This window comes from Molossus molossus, unplaced genomic scaffold, assembly GCF_014108415.1.
Source record: "Molossus molossus isolate mMolMol1 unplaced genomic scaffold, mMolMol1.p scaffold_m16_p_20, whole genome shotgun sequence".
Lineage (NCBI taxonomy): Eukaryota > Metazoa > Chordata > Mammalia > Chiroptera > Molossidae > Molossus > Molossus molossus.
In genome coordinates, this window is record NW_023425356.1 from 4,719,442 (window position 1) to 4,739,440 (window position 19,999).

The 19,999-nt window shown below is 45.7% G+C and overlaps 1 protein-coding gene across 2 annotated transcripts; it reads left to right on the forward strand.

Annotated features, from left to right (window-relative positions):
• Positions 1-1,023: 1,023 nt before the first annotated feature.
• VCAM1 (vascular cell adhesion molecule 1) lies at positions 1,024-19,230 on the forward strand. Of its 2 annotated transcripts, XM_036272786.1 has the most exons (9): positions 1,024-1,158; positions 1,695-1,970; positions 4,368-4,685; positions 5,869-6,135; positions 7,858-8,133; positions 10,374-10,694; positions 11,569-11,835; positions 15,250-15,516; positions 18,385-19,230. In XM_036272786.1, exons 1-9 carry the CDS (start codon positions 1,098-1,100, stop codon positions 18,543-18,545), a joined length of 2,214 nt encoding a protein of 737 aa, XP_036128679.1. In that variant the 5' UTR covers positions 1,024-1,097; the 3' UTR covers positions 18,546-19,230. The 2 variants fall into 2 exon arrangements, with proteins under 2 accessions (XP_036128679.1, XP_036128680.1); XM_036272787.1 differs by lacking the exon at positions 11,569-11,835.
• The last annotated feature ends 769 nt before the right edge of the window (positions 19,231-19,999 follow it).

The window sequence follows — 19,999 nt, forward strand, 5'->3', positions numbered from 1 at the left end:
AAGAACTGTTCCCAGTCGTAAAAGGAACTGACGGTCCCGTGGGGAAGACAGACCTGCACGTGTGCGGCATAAGGAAGTGGCTATTCCGGTTTCTTTATGATGGGCAAGCATTTTGCAAAGACGAGCTGTGTGAATACAAGGCTGGGACAACCATTTTCTAAGGGCAAGGGGCCGAGGGGGAGGGGCAAGAGCATAGCAATGGCTATCATCACCTCCCGTACAACTACACACGTTATTTTAACTGTGTTTGTGCTAAAATCTCACTGTACCAGAGATTCACCACCTCCGACCAATTCCATACATTTGCATTTGAATCTGCAAACAATTTCCAGTCACCCAGCTACTGAACCAAAGGGTTGGTAACTTTTCTGAAATAAAAGAGAAATACATGATTTCTCTTGTTTTGGTAGCATTCCTTTACTTTCCACTCAAGAACATCATTTCAGAAAGTTGATGTCTGTGGTCAACAAAATTACTTCTGTGAATAAAAACTATAAAATTAAGAAGTTGTGCTATTTCCCTTTTTAAAACGAACTCATGAAAAAGACATAACTTTTCCTTTTTCTTGTAAAAGGACCTTTATATTTAGTCTCTATTTTAGAACAGCAAATATATCTTCTTCGTGGAGAAAATCAGTTCACACGACATGGTGGTTGTTTAGCTACTTCCCAGACTGGAGTGTAATTTCCCAGTGTCCCCCCCCTTCCCCCACCGGCTTCAGAGAGCCTCATTCTGCAGTCAGCGTTCCGTGGTCTTGCTTGCAGACAGCCTTTGGGAGTGAGCCTCGGGAAGCTGGGCGGTGGAGCCTTGGACGTCCCCTTCCTGAGGCAGAGAGAGCAGCTTCAGCAGAGAGCAGCAGAAGGGGTTAACCCTGGACTTGGCTGGCTGTCAGTGGAACTTTTTTCTGGCTCTCCTCCGGGTTTCCCCTTGGAGGGATTTCCCTCCGCCTCTGCTGCAGGACCCTTTATAAGGGGCAGCCTTTCTGTTTCACTCCTCAGAGCCTCACTGCTGGAGGCGCTGAAGGCTCTCCCGCGCACTCAGCTGGGACGGAGGCAGGGCTTTGGCACCCGAATTTCCCATCACAGCAGCAACTTAAAATGTCTGGGAAGATGGTGGTCTCTGGGGCTTCACATCTACTTTGGATGGTGTTTGCGGCTTGTAAGTTCTGCTCTCGACCCCGTGCAAATGCTCGGGTCCCGCTTCAGCCCAGACCATGGCTGCAGGGGTCTCGCTGTGGTAGTGAAGAGAGGGTTCTCACACACTGAGGACATTTCATCGGACCGGACTTCTCCTGTGCTATTGGGTCTTGCTGTATGTCATTATATTGTCATAGTTGGAGCTGAAAATTGTGTTTTTGGGATACCTTTTTCCCAATGTCCATTGAGTATTTGGGTTCTGTCTCTAGTAAGGTCTATCTCTTTTGTTTCCTGGGCTAGATAATGAGATTAAACTTAGCAAATAGCAAAACAAGCCTGATAGATGGGCTTCAAGGTCGGAACTGAGTGGCGAAGCGGAGATCGCTCCAGCACCTTCCCTGGCGGTGACTCGTGTGCTTTCTGGCCGCCTGGCAGGGAGTGGGAGCGGATTGGGAAAGAGATCAGCCAGGTCATATTGTGGATGTTGTACTGGAACAGAGGAGAGGAGAATACTAAACGAGCCGGTGTAAGTTTGCTTTCCTCTGTTTGCCTTCACAGCTCAAGCTTTTAAAATCGAGATCTTGCCCGAATCCCCAGTTATGGCCCAGATCGGTGCCTCGGTTTCACTGACTTGCAGCACGACGGGCTGCGAGGCCCCGTCTTTCTCCTGGAGGACCCAGATAGACAGCCCTCTGAACGGGAAGGCGAGGACCACGGGGAACACGTCCACGCTGACCATGGACCCCGTCAGCTTTGGGAACGAGCACTCTTACCTGTGCACCGCCACCTGCGGCTCCGAGAAAGCAGAGAGAGGAATCAGGGTGCAGCTCTACTGTGAGTACTTTACGAAACCTTCTACTTTCTCTCCGGTCTGCCTTCAGATAAGCTTCTGAAAGGGATATTTTGAAAAGAAAAGCATTGTCCATGTCTAGATTCTAGGCCAGCGGACTTAATGCATCAGAAAGGTCAGAGACAGCTGAGCCTGGAGCCAGAGCAGGGTCCCGACCCTGGTCTCCGTGTCCGGCTGCACCGCAGGCCTGGCGACCTGGGAGAGACGCAACCGCTCTGGGCTTTGCTTTTCTGAGCCCTGAAATGAAGGTCTCTCAAGTTCTTTCTGTTTTATTTTTCAAACTTTCTATTGGATTATATCCTTTCATGTTTACTTGGCCCAACGTCTAAATGATTTATGAATTCCACCCTTCAGGGATTTTCCATTTAGTTAGTCTTATGCAATTGGGTGCTTAGAATGAGTTTAAGCAGGAAATGTATAATTTAGTAACAGGCTCTGTACAAAGGTTTTCTCCTCGGACATAAGAAAAATATCTGCATACACGTCACTCCATTGGTATTGGTGTCGATCAATTTGAGTTCCTCGTTGTTATATTTGGTGTCATTAATCCTTAATGCTCAATTGCTCAGTCTCAAGGGTATTTGCATAATGAATTAGATTCGCCTTGTGAATGTGAATGAATGCTCCTAGTTTAGCATTCCACCAACATACATCCCAGTCTATTCTCAATCCACAAATAAAGTTAGCAAGAGTGAAAAACAAACCCAGAATCAGTCACCGGCCTTTGGTTGTTGAAGACCACTCTTTCAAAACCACGGCAGTGCCCACCTCTTTGTGATGACCTCATTTAATCGTTTCATAAATACACCGCGTCCCCCTGCTGCAGCGAAGCTCAGCTTCGCTCAGAAACTGCTTCTTCAAGGAGCCCCATGTGTGGCTAAGGCTGCCCCGACCTGTGCCTGGAGGGCTGTTTCCCTCCCGCCGCTGTGCACGCCTGGTTCGTGTGTGTGCCGCCTCCTGGGCCTCCTGAAAGGCCCTGATGTAAACGCAGGGAAAGAGCACGTTCTTACACTGCCTGGCAGCAGACTGGATTACAGGCACGGTGCCAGCAGAATCTGAGGGACAGACTTGGTGCAAAAATGAGAAAAGACTGTGTTTCCTCCCCATCAAAGATGTGCAGTTCCTTTGCCTTTGCTCACTAGTACCAAGTCACCGAGGATTTAAAGAAGGGCAAGAAGACCCTTCTGGCTTTCATTATCTTGCCAGAGTTTTTCTTTCAGCGTGTCTGTCTCTCATTATGTCGAACAGTCCTGCCTTCATTCCACACTCGCTTGTAAGATTCTTTAGGGTTGAGCCCTTTGTGTTACTGTTACGGAGTCTGGAATCCAGCCAGGGTTGGCATCAGGAAGGTCTGCCGTGAAAGGGAGCCCTTTGCAAGGAGGCGGAGGCAGCCTGAGACAGCGCGCCCGGCCCGAGGGGTTAAGTGCAGGACTGACTAGGACACCGAGTGAGGCATTTCTGGGGCAGACCTGCCTTCCAGAATGTAAAGCCCGGACAGGAAGACCCTTCTGCTGACCGGTCCTTGCACGTGGCTCTCTCCATTTCTCTGCGCATCTTGCCCGGTCGCTGTTCTTTGCAGAGACATGTTGAGCTGTCAGTTCCTTATCTGTAAAATGAAAGTATAACTGCCCTGACAAAAACAAGGGAATGTGGTGTGACATACTATAAATCTGCAGTGGCCATGCCGATGACAGAAACCCCGGGTTTAAATCCCAGGCTTCACATTTACCAGCGGGGTGACTTCGGGCTCCGTAGGCCAATGCGCCGGGTCCGTGTTTTCTTCTCTGTGAAGTGTGGTTGGTCTCTATCTCTTAGGGCTAATATAAGGATAAACAGAATCATTTCTGTTGCCCTGGCTGGTGTGGCTCATTGGTTGGGTGTCGTCCCGTGCACCGAGAGAGGGCTTCTGTTCGATTCCTGGGCAGGGCACATGCCCAGCTGCGGGCTCCATCCCAGTTGGGAGCATGCGGGAGGCAGCTGGTCTATTTCTTTATCATCGATGTTTCTCTTGCTCTCTCTCTCTTCCTTCCTCTATCTCTAAAATCAACAAAAACATATACAAAAAATAAAATCGTGTATGTTAAGTGAATGGCACAGTGATAGGCACATATAAATATTTAATGCACATTAAGTTCTTCTCCCTTCTTTTACTCCAGTAACATGCAAATCTTAGTACATGCAGGATCAGAACTGAAGAACTGGCTAAAAGGTGACTGATTTCAATTTGTGAACCTATCCAAGTCATGAAGGGCAATTTAAACACTGAGCCAGGGCCATATTGACAGAAACATTCTATTCTGTTTGCATCACACTAAGTCCCCGGGGGCCTGACACAGCATGAGCAAGGAGCCCACTCACAGGTGTCCACTTGACCTTGGCAGCTTTCCCAACGGACCCAGAGATTCATCTGAGTGGCCTTCTGGAGGTTGGACAGCCGGTCACAGCCACATGCCTGGTCCCTGATGTTTACCCATTCGATCGGCTGGAGATTGCTTTGCTGAAGGACAACCGTCTCTTGAAAAATCAGGAATTTCTGGAGCCTATGGAGGGAAAGTCCCTGCAAACCAAGAGTTTGGAAGTGACCTTCACTCCTACCAGGGGGGATATTGGGAAAGCGCTTGTTTGCCGAGCTGCGTTACACGTTGAGGTGGACGAGGAGCTCCGAGAAAGGGCGGCCAGGAAAGAACTGGAGGTGTACAGTAAGTGCGGGCCGCGGCCGGGCTTTGAGGGAGTTAGTCTTGGATGTATGGCAATCCACTTGGCAGCTGAAGTCAAGAAGAAATGTGCGTTACCCCATTTTATTCGCTGAGAACATAGTATTTGTCAGCAGCGTGTTCCAGCGAAAGGAGCCCTGGATGTGAGCCGAGTTCTGGCTCCATCAGCCATGTGAACTTGGGCACTCTCTGTTTCCAGCCTATCACAGGGAAATGATAATGCCCCCTGATGGGGTGTAGGAAATGGGCTCACATGGTGCAGCTTTTAATCATGTTTGTAAACTCTTGTTTATGCCCTGAAATATCAAGGTATAGCGATCCTACAAGTGCGTGCTTATTCTGTGTGTGCGTGTGAGCACATGGCACGCGAGCCCTGGGCGGGTGCGTGGAAACGAGCTGGGATGGCCTCCACTCACGGAGACCAGTGGGTTTGTGGCAGGCCCGGAACCGGGTAGGAGGGGCCTTGCCGCGCCCTGGTCCGGACTGAAGGACTGTGTTCTGCTCTGAACACCACACTGGAAAGGGGTATTGCCAACTAGATCACATTTGAAACAGAATGAGATGGAAAGACTATTATCAATATTTTGAATAGTCAAGATAGGGTATATTTTCCCTGGAGAATACAAAACTTGGAAAAGAGAGCTGTAATTAAGTACTTGAACGACAGTGATGTGAAAAGGGGGTTGAATTTAGTCTGTAGCAGCAGAGGACTGCATTGTGACCAACATGGAGAAATTAGTTACTAAGAGGAATATTTCATTTCATTAGGGGGGGAAATGTTCTAGTAACCAGAGCTGTCCAAAAATCAAACAGGCTGTTGTGTGAGGTGGCGGGATGCCCCCACCACGGTTGTTGAGGGTGACTTAGAGGCTCACTCGGCCAGGTGCCCAGATGGGACTCCGGCCTTACCTGGGAAGCTGAACCACATTTAGGGTTCTTCTTAATTTCTGAGCATCTATGGCCAACCGAAAACACCAACCATCATAAAAGTTTACCCAATCAGATTAGTCAGAAACTGGATTGGCTAATTTGAGGGACTCAACAATTCTTTATGCTACTATGACGTAGTAAGTTTGTCAAATCCGTGGGCTCTGTGAGAGAAATCCATGATCCCTGTCGGGAGAGGATGGAGCTTAGCCATTGCTAACATGGTGCCCTATCTTTTCAGTCTCACCCAAGAACACCACTGTCTCTGTGAGTCCCTCCACGAGGCTGCAAGAAGGTGGCTCTGTGACAATGACCTGTACCAGTGAGGGGCTCCCAGCGCCGCGGATTTTCTGGAGCAAGAAGTTAGAGCATGGGGCCCTACAGCCCCTTTTGGAAAATGCGACTCTCACTTTAATTGCCATGAGGCTGGAAGATTCTGGAATTTATGTGTGTGCAGGAAGGAATCTGGTTGGGGAGGACACCAAAGAGGTGGAGCTGCTTGTTCAAGGTAAGTGCAAAGGAGAGGAAGACACTGTCACTGGGATCTGAGCTGTCGTGGAGCAGCTCCGATGCCAAGATTGTTCCGCGCCCCCCCCCCCCCCCGTGACCCTGCCCACTGCCAGCGCGGCGGCAGAGTGTGTCCACCTCACCCTCGTAGCCGTGCAGTGCCACACAGCAGTGCGCAGTGAATGTCGGAGGAGGGCCTTGTAAACGCGGGCAGCGCATTTTTCGTGTGTGAAACCAAGGGGTTCGGTTTCAGTGAGAGGGACACAGCACATCCCAGGATACCCACAACCTGAGTACTAGAGAGAACTGAACTTTCAAAGGACCTTTCGGTGACCTGATGGAAGGAGCCACAAATCCACGTGGTAACAGATGCAGCCGCTGCAAAAACAAAACAACAAAAAACCACGCAAAATGCTCCGAGACCGTTCGCGGCAGGAAGCAGCTCTGCCTTCAATGTTCCTCATTCTCACAGCCGTGGAAGGAGCTCGGAAGCTCTGGGCCTTGGTCTGACCCACCTGCTGCTTTCGGACGCTCACAGCCCATCCGTCTGGTGAGGTCATTTGAAGAAAGCCTTCTTTGGAAGATGCTACAATGTCACAGTTTAGACAAACCACACTGAGAAAAACAACTTCTCCTGGCACAGAGGAGAACATGCGTGGTGCATTTGGACTATTTCTGTGTTGAGAATTCTTTCTTCTATCCCCAGCCTGCTATTTACAAGGACCATGTTAGTGGTTTTCCGTGGAGTCTCATCTGTCACTTTGGGAGTTGGCCAGTACTTCCACTTTCTTCTGGGGGAGCCGAGTGGAGATGCTGAGTCCCCTTTCTCTCTGCACAGCAGCGTGTGCCCAGCAGGGACCACACTGGCGGCCAGAGAGCTTACTGAGCATTGGGGTATGCCCTCCCATTTCAGTTTCCAGCCCCTGAATTAATTGTAAAGATTTTTATTTTGCATCTAACCGTTTAGTGGTGGCTCATATGTTACTGTAATGCTGAGACTTTGACTTTGCTTTCAGTGTGGCTTCTGATGTTAGAAGCTCATGCTGTCGGTGCCCAAGCTCCGAGCACTGGCCCATTAGGGCACTGTGCCCCTGTTGTCATCGTTTTGTGACTTTCTTCAGTATCTCTCTCAGGTCTTGTTTTGTCTCCACGTGAGGGTGACTGGATTTAGTTGTTCAAGCCGCTGAGAAGCTGGGATCTTGAATCAGACCCACCTGGCTGCAAGCCTTAATTTGCCTCTTGCAAGCTGGGTAAAGTTATTTAGCATTTCCGAGCCTAAATTTCCCCAAGGAGGAAGAGGAGGAGGAGGAGGAGGAGGAAGAGGAGTAACAGCAGTGGTTTATAAGGTTGTTGTGAAGATTAAATGAGATAATACATGTGGTTTACACATTGCTGAATACACTGGAACCTCTTAAATTATTTGAGCTGTTGTCCACTATTGCAGGGATTCGATCAATTCTATTTGAGCAGAGACTAAGTTCATGTTATGAAAAGATGCTACCCTCTGTCTTGACACCTTTTATCCACATTCATTCTGTTCAGTGAATGAACCAACTGACTCCTGTGGGTTCCTTTTTAGAAGATATGGTCTTATTCCTGATGCTCTCTTGGCATGGATGTTAGCGGAAATCAGAACAAAACAAACAAAGGCAATGTATTGGAATGTGGTGAAAGAGGAACAGAATCTTACCTTCCTTTCATCTTTTCTCCCCCCGCCCCCCAGAAAAACCGTTTACTGTTGAGATCTCCCCTGGACCCCAGGTGGCTGCTCAGATTGGCGACTCCGTCATGCTGACATGCAGGGTCAGGGGCTGCGAGTCCCCGTCTTTCTCCTGGAGGACCCAGATAGACAGCCCTCTGAGCGGGAAGGCGAGGAGCGCGGGGACCACGTCCACGCTGACTCTGAGTCCCGTGAGTTTTGAGAACGAACATTCTTACCTGTGCACCGCGACCTGTGGACCTAAGAAACTGGAGAAGGGGATCAAGGTGGACCTCTACTGTAAGTGGTTTTCAGAACGGTTTACTGTTTTGTTTTCAATTCCTTTAGAAGAAACATCACGGGTCTGGGGTGTACAATGAGATCCGTGAGTTTAGAAAGGGAAGGCGGCCCTGGGGACGGTTCCTAACTCTCGGAACCGAATTTCCCTGCAGCCTAGTTGGCGTGAATCTTAGGTGCACATCGCGTTCGTACAGCATCAGGCGGGGGCACGCCCGTGCTCGCTGCTCGCCACCCCTCCGCGTGCGGGGTGTTTGAGGCGGGAGTGACCAGGGGCGGCTACTGCGGAGGGATGAGGTCTGCTCGGTGCTGGAACTGGGGCGAGCCCGAGCCGGCTGCTTTGAAGCAGGTTTGCAAAGCTGAGGCCACGGAGCGGGGAGCCGGGCCGAAGGCGGGGACTTCCCGCGGCAGAGGGATGGCCAAGGGCCGCGGGTCGGGTGACGGGCAGAGGCCGAGGAGCTCCAGATGCAGGCGTGGCTGAACCACACGCGCCCTGTGCTCGTCACCCAGTGAGAACCTCACACCTCAAATCCCGTGGCTCGACGTCGCTGGGGTGCCTCCGTTCCAGTGGATGAGGGACAGCGTATGCAAAGGACCACAAGTCATTTCTTTGAGAGCGGTTACTCGGCCTCGTCTCGTTCCGCAGCGTGCAAGGAACATGCTGTAGAGATTTTCCACCAGAAAACCCGCCCAAATTTGTGTTCCCCTCAGGATTTGTTCGAAATGAGTTAGCGTCTATCTGTACGGGGGTTTGAACCTCCGAAGGAGGGTGAGCTTCCTTGTGCCATCACATTACCTCGCGCCCAGCATCTGCCGACAGCCTCCGGCAGAAGGGAGCCGGCGGTGGCGCCCCCAGCGGCCGTGGCCCCCCCAGCGGCCGTGGCCCCCCAGCGGCCGTGGCCCCCCCAGCGGCCGTGGCCCCCCAGCCCGAGCAGCCGCGGAGGCAGCGCTGTAGCACATTTCACTTAAGGGGAGAACAAAGTCAGCAGTGCTCTTGGTCTTGGCAACTCTTGTCTTGTGTTTATTGATTTGCATAAGGTGTAGTATGAATATTTTTTCAGAACCAAAATTTCTTAACGGTTTTTTTCTTAACTACAAGTATTGACTGAGAAAGATTTTATTTATTTATTCATTTATTTTAAATATTTTTTTCTGTATTGATTTTAGAGAGAGGAAGGGAGAGAGAGAGAGAGATGAAAACACTGATGAGTGAGAACATCGATTGGCCGCCTCCTGCACGCCCCCCACTGGGGACGGGCCCACAACCCAGGCATGTGCCCTGACCGGGAATTGAACTGGTGGCCTCTTCCTACATGGGTCGACTCCCAACCACTGAGCCACACCAGCTGGACTGTCTGAGAAAGATTTTAAAACTTGCTGGCTGAGCCTGGCCATTGGCAATTGAAGTGTCTAAGTAAGAACTGCCCGGTGGGTCTCGTTGACCCCGAGAGCCTGCACGGCTGTGTGAGACCAGCTTGAGTTCTGATCTCAGCGGCTGCCTAGACAGGCTGCCTAATGAAGGTCTCTCAGCCCCCAAAAGATGTGTGTTTTCCTAGGTATCAAATAAGTTCTCTGCAGGTTTTCCTAACTGTAAAATCAGTTAATATTCATTTTATCAGGCTGTTTTAGACTGGGATATAGTCCCTCTTAGCAATATTCGATATACCATGGCAGATACTTAAAACATTTAAAGCATGTACTTAATAAAAAAAGGTGGTGGTTTGTCCAGCTGATGTGGCTCAGTGCACTGAGTGTCATCCCCTGGACTGAGAGGTCCCGGTTCGATTCCCCATCAGGGCACATGCCCAGGTTTTGGGCTCGATCCCCAGTAGGGGGTGTGCAGGAGGCAGCCGATTAATGTTTCTCTCTTACATTGATGTTCTATCTCTCTCCCCCTTTCTCTCTCTCTAAAAAATCAATAAAAACATATTTAAAAAAAAGATGGTGGGAGCTCACATGTCTTTGGAAAAGTCAATCCATGGCTCTTAGCAGGATTGCATCACTAAGAAGAAAAAAAATAAGTATATTTATGATTTGAAGTTTTCATTTACTATTTTTTGTTTCCAGCATTATATATATTTAATATCACAAATATTTATACGTAATGTCATTATTTACATATTGGTGATCATTGTACCCCAAGGCATTTAAAACTGTCATTTGAGACCTTTGCATTGAATAGAGATTAGCTCTGATTCTGTTGACTGTCCCACGTGAGCATGATTTTTTCTTGGTATTGACAGCATTCCCTCGAGACCCAGAAATGGAGGTGAGCGGTGCGTTAGTGAGTGGAAACCCGGTCACAGTAAGCTGCCAGGTTCCTGATGTTTACCCACTGGACCGGCTGGAGATGCAGCTCTTGAAGGGGGAGAGCGTTATGAAGAATAAAAACTTTTTGGAGGACGTGGATAAGAAATCCCTAGAGACTGGGAGTTTGGAAATGACCTTCATCCCCTCCACTGAAGACAGCGGCGAAGTTCTCGTTTGTCGGGCTCGGTTACATATCGATGAGCTGGAATCTGAACCCAAACAACGGCAGAGCACACAGACGCTTCGTGTTGACAGTGAGTGTGACATCCCCGCAATTTGATAGGGACATCTTTATCCTGTTTGTCAGGCAACAGTTAACATGAGGTTAAGAGTTAAAACCTCTGTGAAAAAGAACAAAACTGAAAAGAAATTTCAAAATAACGATTGTTATAACAAACTACCCCAACTCTTAAAACAATACCCATCTATTAGCCTGGAAGTCTCTGAGTTAGCGATCTTGGAAGGGTTGTATGGGCAGTCTATCTGCTCAGCGTGGTATGAGATGAACTCAGGCAGGTGGTCAGTTGGCATTTCAGTGGGGGATGGCTGGTCCCATTTGGCCTCATTTGCATGTCTGAGGCTTTTTCTGGGGTGTGTAGGCCTCCCTTTCTTCAGCTGCTATCTCACCCTCAAGGAAAGTGGCCTGGGTTTGGTCACCAGAGTGTTTCAAGAGGAAGATGATGAAAACCTTCTCTTCAGGCTTGGGCTTGGAAGTCCTACAGTGTTACTTCTTCCATGTTATCTTGGTCAAAGTGAGTCACAGGGCAGTGGATTCAAGGGCTAGGAACATAGACTCTACCTTTTCACAGGGGATTCCAGTAATTTGTGGTCATGTTTGATGTACCATCCATGTCAACACATGCTATCATTGGTCAACCACTGTTTTGTAGCAAGAGTTTCTATGGAACTTATTTCCATTAGAAAATACCCACAGCGTGTCCATTTTTTCTGTCTATGATTCTGTATCTGCTAAAGTAAAGCGGGACCAAAAGCTCTTTTGGTAAAGTTCTCAAGGTTGAGAAACTGTTCTAATCCATTGATTGCACAGCTTACTTTTGCAACATTAGTAAAGCTCTTTGGAAGTCACGGCTGAAGGGGTCAAGCTAACAAGTGTCCCTACCTTTTCAGTTGCCCCCAGGAACGCAACCATCCTGGTCAGCCCCTCCTCCACCCTGGAGGAAGGTCGTTCTGTGACTATGACCTGCTCTAGTGATGGCCTCCCAGCTCTGAGAATACGGTGGAGCAGGCAACTTAAAAATGGACATCTGCAGTTTCTTTCTGAGAATGCAACTCTCACCTTAACGTCTACAAAAAGGGAAGATTCTGGCATTTATGTGTGTGAAGGGAGTAGCCAGGCTGGAATAAGCAGAAAAGAAGTTGAATTAATTATCCATGGTGAGCAGAGTATGAATCAATGAGTTATTGCTAGTATTGTTTTGGTTGTATTATTGGTTTTGAACAAAGGCCTCTTAAAAATTTTTTTTTAAATTACTGTTGATGCACAGTATTATATTAGTTTCAGGTGTATAGGCCCATGACTAGATATTTCTATAACTTACAAAATGATGACCTCAATAAATCTAGTACCCATCCGACACCATATATACTTATTACAAAATTACAATATTCCCTATGCTGTACTTTGCATCCCTGTGACTATTCTGTAACTACCAATTTGTACTTCTAAATCTCTTCTCTTTTCCCCAACCACCCTCTCATCTGGCAACTGTCAAAATATTCTCTGTATCGCCCTGGCTCATATGTCTCAGTAGTTAGAGCATTGGCCCCATGAACCAAAGAGTTGTGGGTTTGATTCCTGGTCAAGGGCACATATCTGGGTTGCAGGTTTGTTTTTGTTTTTTTATCCTCACCTGAGGACATTTTTCCACTTTTTGTTCAGATAGAGTGGGAGGGAGAGAGAAGAAAAGAGAGAGAGAGAAACTCTAATGTGAAAGGGACACATCGAGTGGCTGCCCCCTACACAACCCAACAAGGGCCAGGGACAAACTGCAACCGAGGTACATGCCCTTAGCAGGAACTGAACCCGGGTCTCTCTGGACCACAGGCCGACGCTCTAACCACTGAGCAAAACTGGCCAAGGCTGGGTTGCAGGTTTGATCCTTGGTCCCAGTTGGGGTTGTGTGGGAGACAACCAATTGATGTGTCTCTCTAACAATGATGTTTCTCTCTCTCCCTCCATCCCTTCCATTCTATCTAAAATTCAATGGAAAAATATCTTTGGGTGAGGATTAACAACAACAAATATATATATATTCTCTGTATCTATGAGTCTGTTTCTGTTCTGCTTGTTAGATTTTTCTTTTTCTTTCTTTTTTTTTTTAGATTTCACATATAAGTGAAATCATCTGGCATTTGTTTTTCTCTGTCTGATTTGTTTCACTCAGCACAATACCCTCTAGGTCCATCCATGTTGTTACAGATGGCAAGAGTTCATTCTTTTTATGACCGAGTCATATTTCATTTTATATTTGCACCATGTCTTTATCCATTCATCTACTGATGGACACTTAGGTTGTTTCCATAAGTGGCTAAGTGGTTACAATAGCCATTTGGGTTGGCTATTGTAAGTAATGCTGCAATAAACATACGGATATATATATCTTTTCCATTTAGTGTGTTGGGTTTCTTCAGATGAATACCCAGAAGTAGAATTGCTGGGCCCTTCTTTGTCTCTTGTTATAGCCTTTGTTTTAAACTCTACTTTGTCTGGTATAAGTATTGCTACCCCGACTTTTTGTTTGTTTGATTGTTTTCACTTTCATGAAACATATTTTTCATCCCTTTACTTTCAGTCTATACATGTCTTTCCCTCTGAAGGGGTCTCTTGTAGACAGCATATGTAAGGGTCTTGTTTTGTTATCCATTCAGCCACCATATGTCTTTTGATTGGAGCATAAATCATTTGCATTTAAAATAATTGTTGATAGAAATGTATTTATTGCCATTCTATTGTTCATGTTTTTATCTTTTTTCTTCTTCTTCTTAAAGCAGACCCTTTAACATTTCTTGTAATACTAGTTTGGTGGTGATGAACTCCTTTAGCTTTTTCTTGTCAGGGAAACTCTTTATCCATCCTTCAACTCTAAATTATGGATTTGCTGTGTAAGGTAATCTTAGTTTTTAAGTCCTTGCTTTCCATCATATTGAATATTTCATGCCAATCTCTTCTGGCCTAAAAAGTTTCTGTTGAGAAGTCAGCTGACAGCCTTGTGGGACCTCCCTTGTAGGCAGCTAACTGCTAAGAATAAAAAAGAAAAATTGAGTCTAAGGAGCCTCTGGGACAACTTCAAGCACACCGATGTTCACATCATAGGGGTGCCTGAAGGAGAAGACAGAGAGCAAACATTGAAAACTACTTGAAAAAAATAATGACGGAAAACTTTCCTAACCTGGTTAAGGAAATAGACATGCAAGTCCAGGAAGCACAGAGAGTCCCAAACAAGATAGACCCAAATCCTCTTTGAAAACAAAAATTTCGCTAAACAAATGTATCGAGGGTTTTGAGGAGCTCACGATGTTTCCTCCGTATGGATAGTGCCTGGAACAGTACCTTCTCGGGAACCATGCCAAGCATTAGCCTAAAAGTCTTTAAACTTAAGTGGACCGCTGGCTCAGGAACATACCAGGACTTTCAGTTACACGTCTGAGGCAATGGCGATGGTGTTGAAATAAGAATAGGAAGAGGTATATATGTATTTGAAAATGACTTCAGAATCAAGCCACTGCGCCTGGCTGACTCTCCGTGGTAATCTCACAAGGTACCTGCCGGTCCTTGCTTAGAAGCCTGCGAGGCACTGATACCTTTTGTAAATGCTGAGGTTGAGAGCAGCGGTACTGTGTCCTCTGCTTCAGTCTGATGGCGGAGAAAGCACTAGAGCGGATCAGGCTAACAGATCCGAAGCCTCTCTCCAGGACGGGGAGCCAAGACTGAGAATGAGATAATTTCTGGTTGATAGGTTGAAGCCATAGGCAATTTTAGGCAAAACCATGTAGTGATCAGTTTGGAGCTTTTCCCCATACTTTCCCTTTGGGGGTTCAAGTCCTTTTCTTCACTGGGGCTCTCAGACTCCTTGGTATTGTGTCCTCTCTTACTCCTTGGTATTATTTTCACTAAGGTATTAGTGAATTTCTTGTTACCTCACCTCGATGATAATATGTATTTTAAAGGAAGAACTTTGGAAGGGCAATGCACAACCTTAAAGAGAGCCCTTAAGATGGATGTCATTCTGGTTGAGGAAAGAATCTCAAAGCAAGTCCAAAAAATAGATAGACTTAAGGGAATCTCACTTATTAAATGGCGCTGGAGTACCTCCTTCCACTGGTTGTATAACAGAGACGTTGGACGTCAGGTACCTAGCCCAGTACCTAGTCTAGTAGGAAGTGGCCGTCGTCGTTAAGGACTGTAAGAAAAGCCATCTCCAAACAGCTGAGTCTCTCGATCTGGGATGATCAGCCTATAAAGGCCATTGCCCTTCAAGGAAGGACAAACCTTTTCAGGAAGGCTCTTTGCACATTGGAATTCTATAGCTGTTTATTTAGTACCTATCACTTGGCTAGGCTGGGTAAAAGATTATATTAGGGGACATGTGAGAAGCATAAGAAATGTCTTCTGTTATTAAAAATGTGATCATTTACAACAAACCAGGCAATGCTTGACATTTTACTCACTGTTTAATGGAAACAGGGCCACAAATATCTCTTTGATAGCTATCGTTGCTGTTATTAAATTAATAAGGAACTGGTTCATATTTCACTCAATCAGAGGTACCTCTCAAATTCTCTTTACAGTTGCTCCAAAAGACATGCAACTTATCGCTTCTCCTTCTGAGAATGTCAAGGAAGGAGACACTGTCATTATCTCCTGTACCTGTGGAAATCTTCCCAAAGCGTGGATAATCCTGAAGAAAAAGGCTGAGACGGGAGACACCGTGCTCAAGTCCATAGAGGGCGCGTACACCATCCGCAAGGCCCAGTTAGAGGATGCAGGAGTGTACGAGTGTGAATCTAAAAACGAGCTTGGCTCGCTGTCCAGAAGGATAACACTTGATGTTAAAGGTTAGAGTTTTGTTTTTGTTTCTGTTTTTTAGAATTTTTAACAATAGGTCAGAATTTTGGTGGACTGTAAAGAATTTCTAGGATGAGAAGAATGAGTTGGCAAAAATGGAGCTGAGTTCTGTGTTGATTGTGCTTATTTCTTAATACTTCCTAAAATAATGATGCACAGCCGCTCCATCCTATGGAGTCGAGCCAGGAAGCTGACATGAATCATTGGTGGAGTGCAGAGTTCCCATCTGCTTCTTTTAAAGTTGACAATTCATCATTGGTCTCTGAGTTCTTATATCGCTTAAGTGTTTCAACATATTTTCGAAACCTTTCCCTGGGGGTCATGAGAAAACGAAAGAAAGTAGGATTGACACATGGAAAAAGGAGGGTTCCTTCCAGATCTGTTTCCTCCGAACAGAAAAGACCCCTCTCTGAACAGGGAGTAACTGCACATTTTCTGGACTGATTCTTTTCAGGAAAACAGTTGGGAGTGGCCATCTTGATGCAGAACAACTTTTATGAATCTCTAGCTGTAGAATTGCCTCCGTAACCCTCCCAGCCCCTTGTCCATCCCACCCTATTCTGATGGCAAGAGGGGGGCAGGGGGCGATGGTCTCAGCAGAGAAACTTCAGGAGCCCCTTAATCTTCTTTCCTTTAACCCTGATGCCTCCAGGCCACTTTTAATTAAGCCTGTCCCCCAGGAAACCAGACTCCTAATGGTTGTTGTAATTCTGTTTATGGTTAACAATTCTGTTTGAAGACATGTCACAGCTTCTTCACTTTCTAACTCTTTTTCTCACACAGCAGCTGTCTTTTCTGATTGCTCCATGAAATTAGTAACTTAGATATTTGCCATTTTCACTTATTACTTAAGTGAACAATGTAAGCATATTGGGCACTTAGATGGGAATTCAGCACCCCCACCCCCCACCCCCGACTAAATACAGTTTGAAATAACTATAGATCAATGGGGCAAGACTCTGATTATTTTCCTGGGTAGTTTGCACTATTTTTCCTTGGTATTTATCTGAGGTCTAAAATGAACTTCGTCTTGTTTGGGTTTGAATGTACTCCAGTGATAGAAATAGTTGGGAGCCTTTAGGATTTTCAGTGTTTACACAGCTAATAGAAAATTGTATTTGAATGTTGCTCTGGGAACTGACTCAGCAGAAAATTTATGTTTCTCTGCAGATGGCTGGGGGGGAAACTGAAGGCAAAAGATAATCTTCATTAAATTTAGGAGAAAACAAGAGCAGAAATACCACATGTCATCAACAGTGATGTCTAACCACAGTTATGACAACGGCCACCCCATTAAAACACGATGCTGCCACTTGGCCTAGATAGTTCTACTCTAGTAGGGAAAAGTAAAACAAAAACAAAACTGAGGCGATTATCATTATGTTTAGGGTGCAGCATTTTTAACCTTAATAATTTGAAAAGTTGACTTCCCAACATGAGCCTCATGGTTCTTTTCTACGTGGGTGATCTCCAGTGATCAGAATCCTCTGGAGAGAATGTGGTGATCACCACCGTCGGATGGCTCAGCCTTCCAGGACTGCGCCAGCATGGCCTGCGAGGTCATGCCGCGCTGTGCGAGCAGTGTAGGCGGACATGTGTCTCCGGTGACTGCCCCGCTAGCTTCCCCAGATGTCATGTCAGGCTATGATCGTGAATAGTGCTGCAGCTGTCAGGTCATTCTTGGTAGATTAGAAAGAGGACTAATCTTAATTTTTGTGCACTGTTGCCTTCTATACCCAACTTACAGCTAAATGACAAAATGACAGAATGCAGAAAGAAAAATATGGATTACTATGCAAAAATATGTAGCTCTGGCTGGTGTGGTTCAGTTGGTTGGAGTGTCGACCCTTATGCCAAAAAAAGTTGCATGTTCGATCCCAGGAGAGACATGTATAGGGGGCCACCAGTTGATGTTTCTTTCTCATATCTATGTTTCTCTCTCTCCCTTCCTCTCTCTAAAATCAATTTTAAAAATGTACATTGGGTGCCAACTACTCCAAGCAGTGAGCCAGGTACTTGCTCTTCAGCGGTGGACCAAAAATGAAAATAGGTAACTTATAGTCTTCAGGAGTAAACCAAATTTAATAAATAATCATACAAACAAATGTTTAATTACAAGCTGTGATAAGAGCTACAGAGGGAAAGTACAGTGGGTTATGCAAGTACAGTAGGGCTCCTAATTCAGGCGAGGGGGGATGCAGGTCAGAGAGAGACTCTGAGTAAGCAACATTTATGCTAAAATACAGTATTACCCAAAAACTTCAGTTTACCAAGAGAGGATATACATGGTAAAGTGGAATAATATATATATAGTAAGATGACCTACTTCAGAGATACAAAATAAAAGTTTTCTGTCTGTCTCTGTGAAAGCCGTTGGCAAGAATCATTTTGCTTCCTATCTTATTCATAGTGTTTGACTACATGGTGGTTAGACTCCAGATGTTACATGATTTCCTTGGACAACTAACTGGTTAGTGATGTCCCGTTGTGGTGATCATAGTCCTAGTTCTTTAGTACATATTTACATTTCCCAAAGTAAACCCTTCTCCAGGGCTTGCTCTTGCAAACGAGCCCTAACAAGTGGTGTCCTTCCACCCACTCTACAAGTGAACGTGCATCTGTTTGGCTCCAAGTTTGTGGAAAGCAACAGCTGTCATCCTGACATGGCCGTGGCCACTAATGACCGGTTATCTGGGTGTCTCAGAGGATTATGCATTCAGGGTCCTGAGGGCCCTTCTCACTGCTTTGTCTCACGTCTCTTTAGAGAACGAGTCGTACTGTTAACACATGTAAATATAACAGTTAAACAGTTCATTTGTGCACCAGACATTAATTGCACCCATTTTGTTATTTTCCAGGAAGAGAAAGTAACAAGGACTATTTTTCCCCTGGGCTTCTTGTGCTCTATTGTGTGTCCTCCTTAATCATACCTGCTATCGGGATGATCATTTACTTTGCAAGAAAAGCCAACATGAAGGGGTCCTACAGTCTTGTAGAAGCAGAGAAATCGAAAGTGTAGCTGACGTTTGAAATGTTTGACCAGAGACGCCGTTTATCAGTCCAAAGCCTTCACACCACTCCACGAGCGAAACAGCAAACTGGAGTCCAGGTGTCCTGGGATGCAGAGAACTCTTGGGACGAAGTGGCTGCCTGCACTTCTGGCTGTGACAAGAAGACCAGTGAAACTTTCTGCCTCGGACATGAGCACTGGAGTCGTCCCTTGATGTGTATATACAGTCACATGATCTGTACATATGTAAAATAGAATTACGGCCTGGCGAGCCTGCTTGGGATAGCAGCACGTGTGGTGAGAGCTCTCAAAAACTAAACACTGTCTCCTGGACTGAGTGTTCTAACTTAATGCATCTTAGAAAAATTTAACATTGATATTGACTGGCAGCTGACCTCCATCATTTTATATTTTACTTCCTGTAACAAACTTTCATTCCTACCAAGTTCACGGACAACAACTTCATGTTTGAACAAATGCCAGGGTTTTATATTTTTACAGGCAAATGATAAACCAAGAGGGCGCGGGGTTGACTTTCAGGTACTAAGCGCTTCCACATGTGGTGCAGCGGTGGGCTGGTTCCTCTGGACGGTACTGTGTGGTACGGAGACGTTTCATGATGTTGTTTGTTCACGCTCTTGCGCAACTTTCCCTGTGGGACCTAATCATGCAACGTCTTTTGATCTTCTTTTGTAAATGTTTAGTCTTTTCGTAAAGTAAAGTGATCGTTTCTGGACTTGTAAGAGTTGTGTGTTTATTTATATCAACTGCTCCTGTAATCACGCTGTAGCCCTTTTTGAAATCCCAAGTTCCAAGGATTAACAGTTCAAACCCACAGAAATAATAAGTAACACTCAAAGCATGGACCTCAGCCTGTTTTTAAAGCATCACCATGGGAACCTGATAAGAATTCCAATTGCTTAGTACATCTTAACCCATTGAATTGAAATATCTCGTTTTGTGTCCTTGGAATCTATAATGTCAATAATTTTAAATATAGCATAGACAAAGGTATGCATCCAGATAAGCACACATATGTTCAAGGACAGCGAGTGAACACCATGTATATACCACAATGATCGACAGCCAGAGCATTAATATCCTCTTAGACACTACTCCTCAATTGCAACTCTCTTACTGAGCAGTAATCAATATCTTGGATTATATAGTAACCATTTCCTTGCTTCCTTTGGAGATTTTATACCTGTACAGGTAGCCCTAAGTAAAACATTATTTAGTTTTGTGAGAACTGAATTTTATATAAATATAATCCAATGGCCAGTTTGCCTGTGATTTTATAATTCATCCATGTTGTTGTATATAGCTATAGGTCATTCATTTTTATTAGTTGTTAGTATTTATTACTCTATATTATAGTATAGTATTATAAGATTTTGCCACAATTTATTTATCCATTCTACTGTTGATAGGTGTTTGGGATGTTTCCAGTTTTTTTCCATTAT

Excerpts from the sequence above, each read along its gene's own strand:
- VCAM1 (XM_036272786.1), top strand. The coding sequence starts at position 1,098 with ATGTCTGGGAAGATGGTGGTCTCTGGGGCTTCACATCTACTTTGGATG. Across the intron at positions 1,971-4,367 it reads AATCAGGGTGCAGCTCTACT|CTTTCCCAACGGACCCAGAG; the intron begins GTGAGTACTTTA and ends TGACCTTGGCAG. Across the intron at positions 10,695-11,568 it reads ACAGACGCTTCGTGTTGACA|TTGCCCCCAGGAACGCAACC; the intron begins GTGAGTGTGACA and ends CTACCTTTTCAG.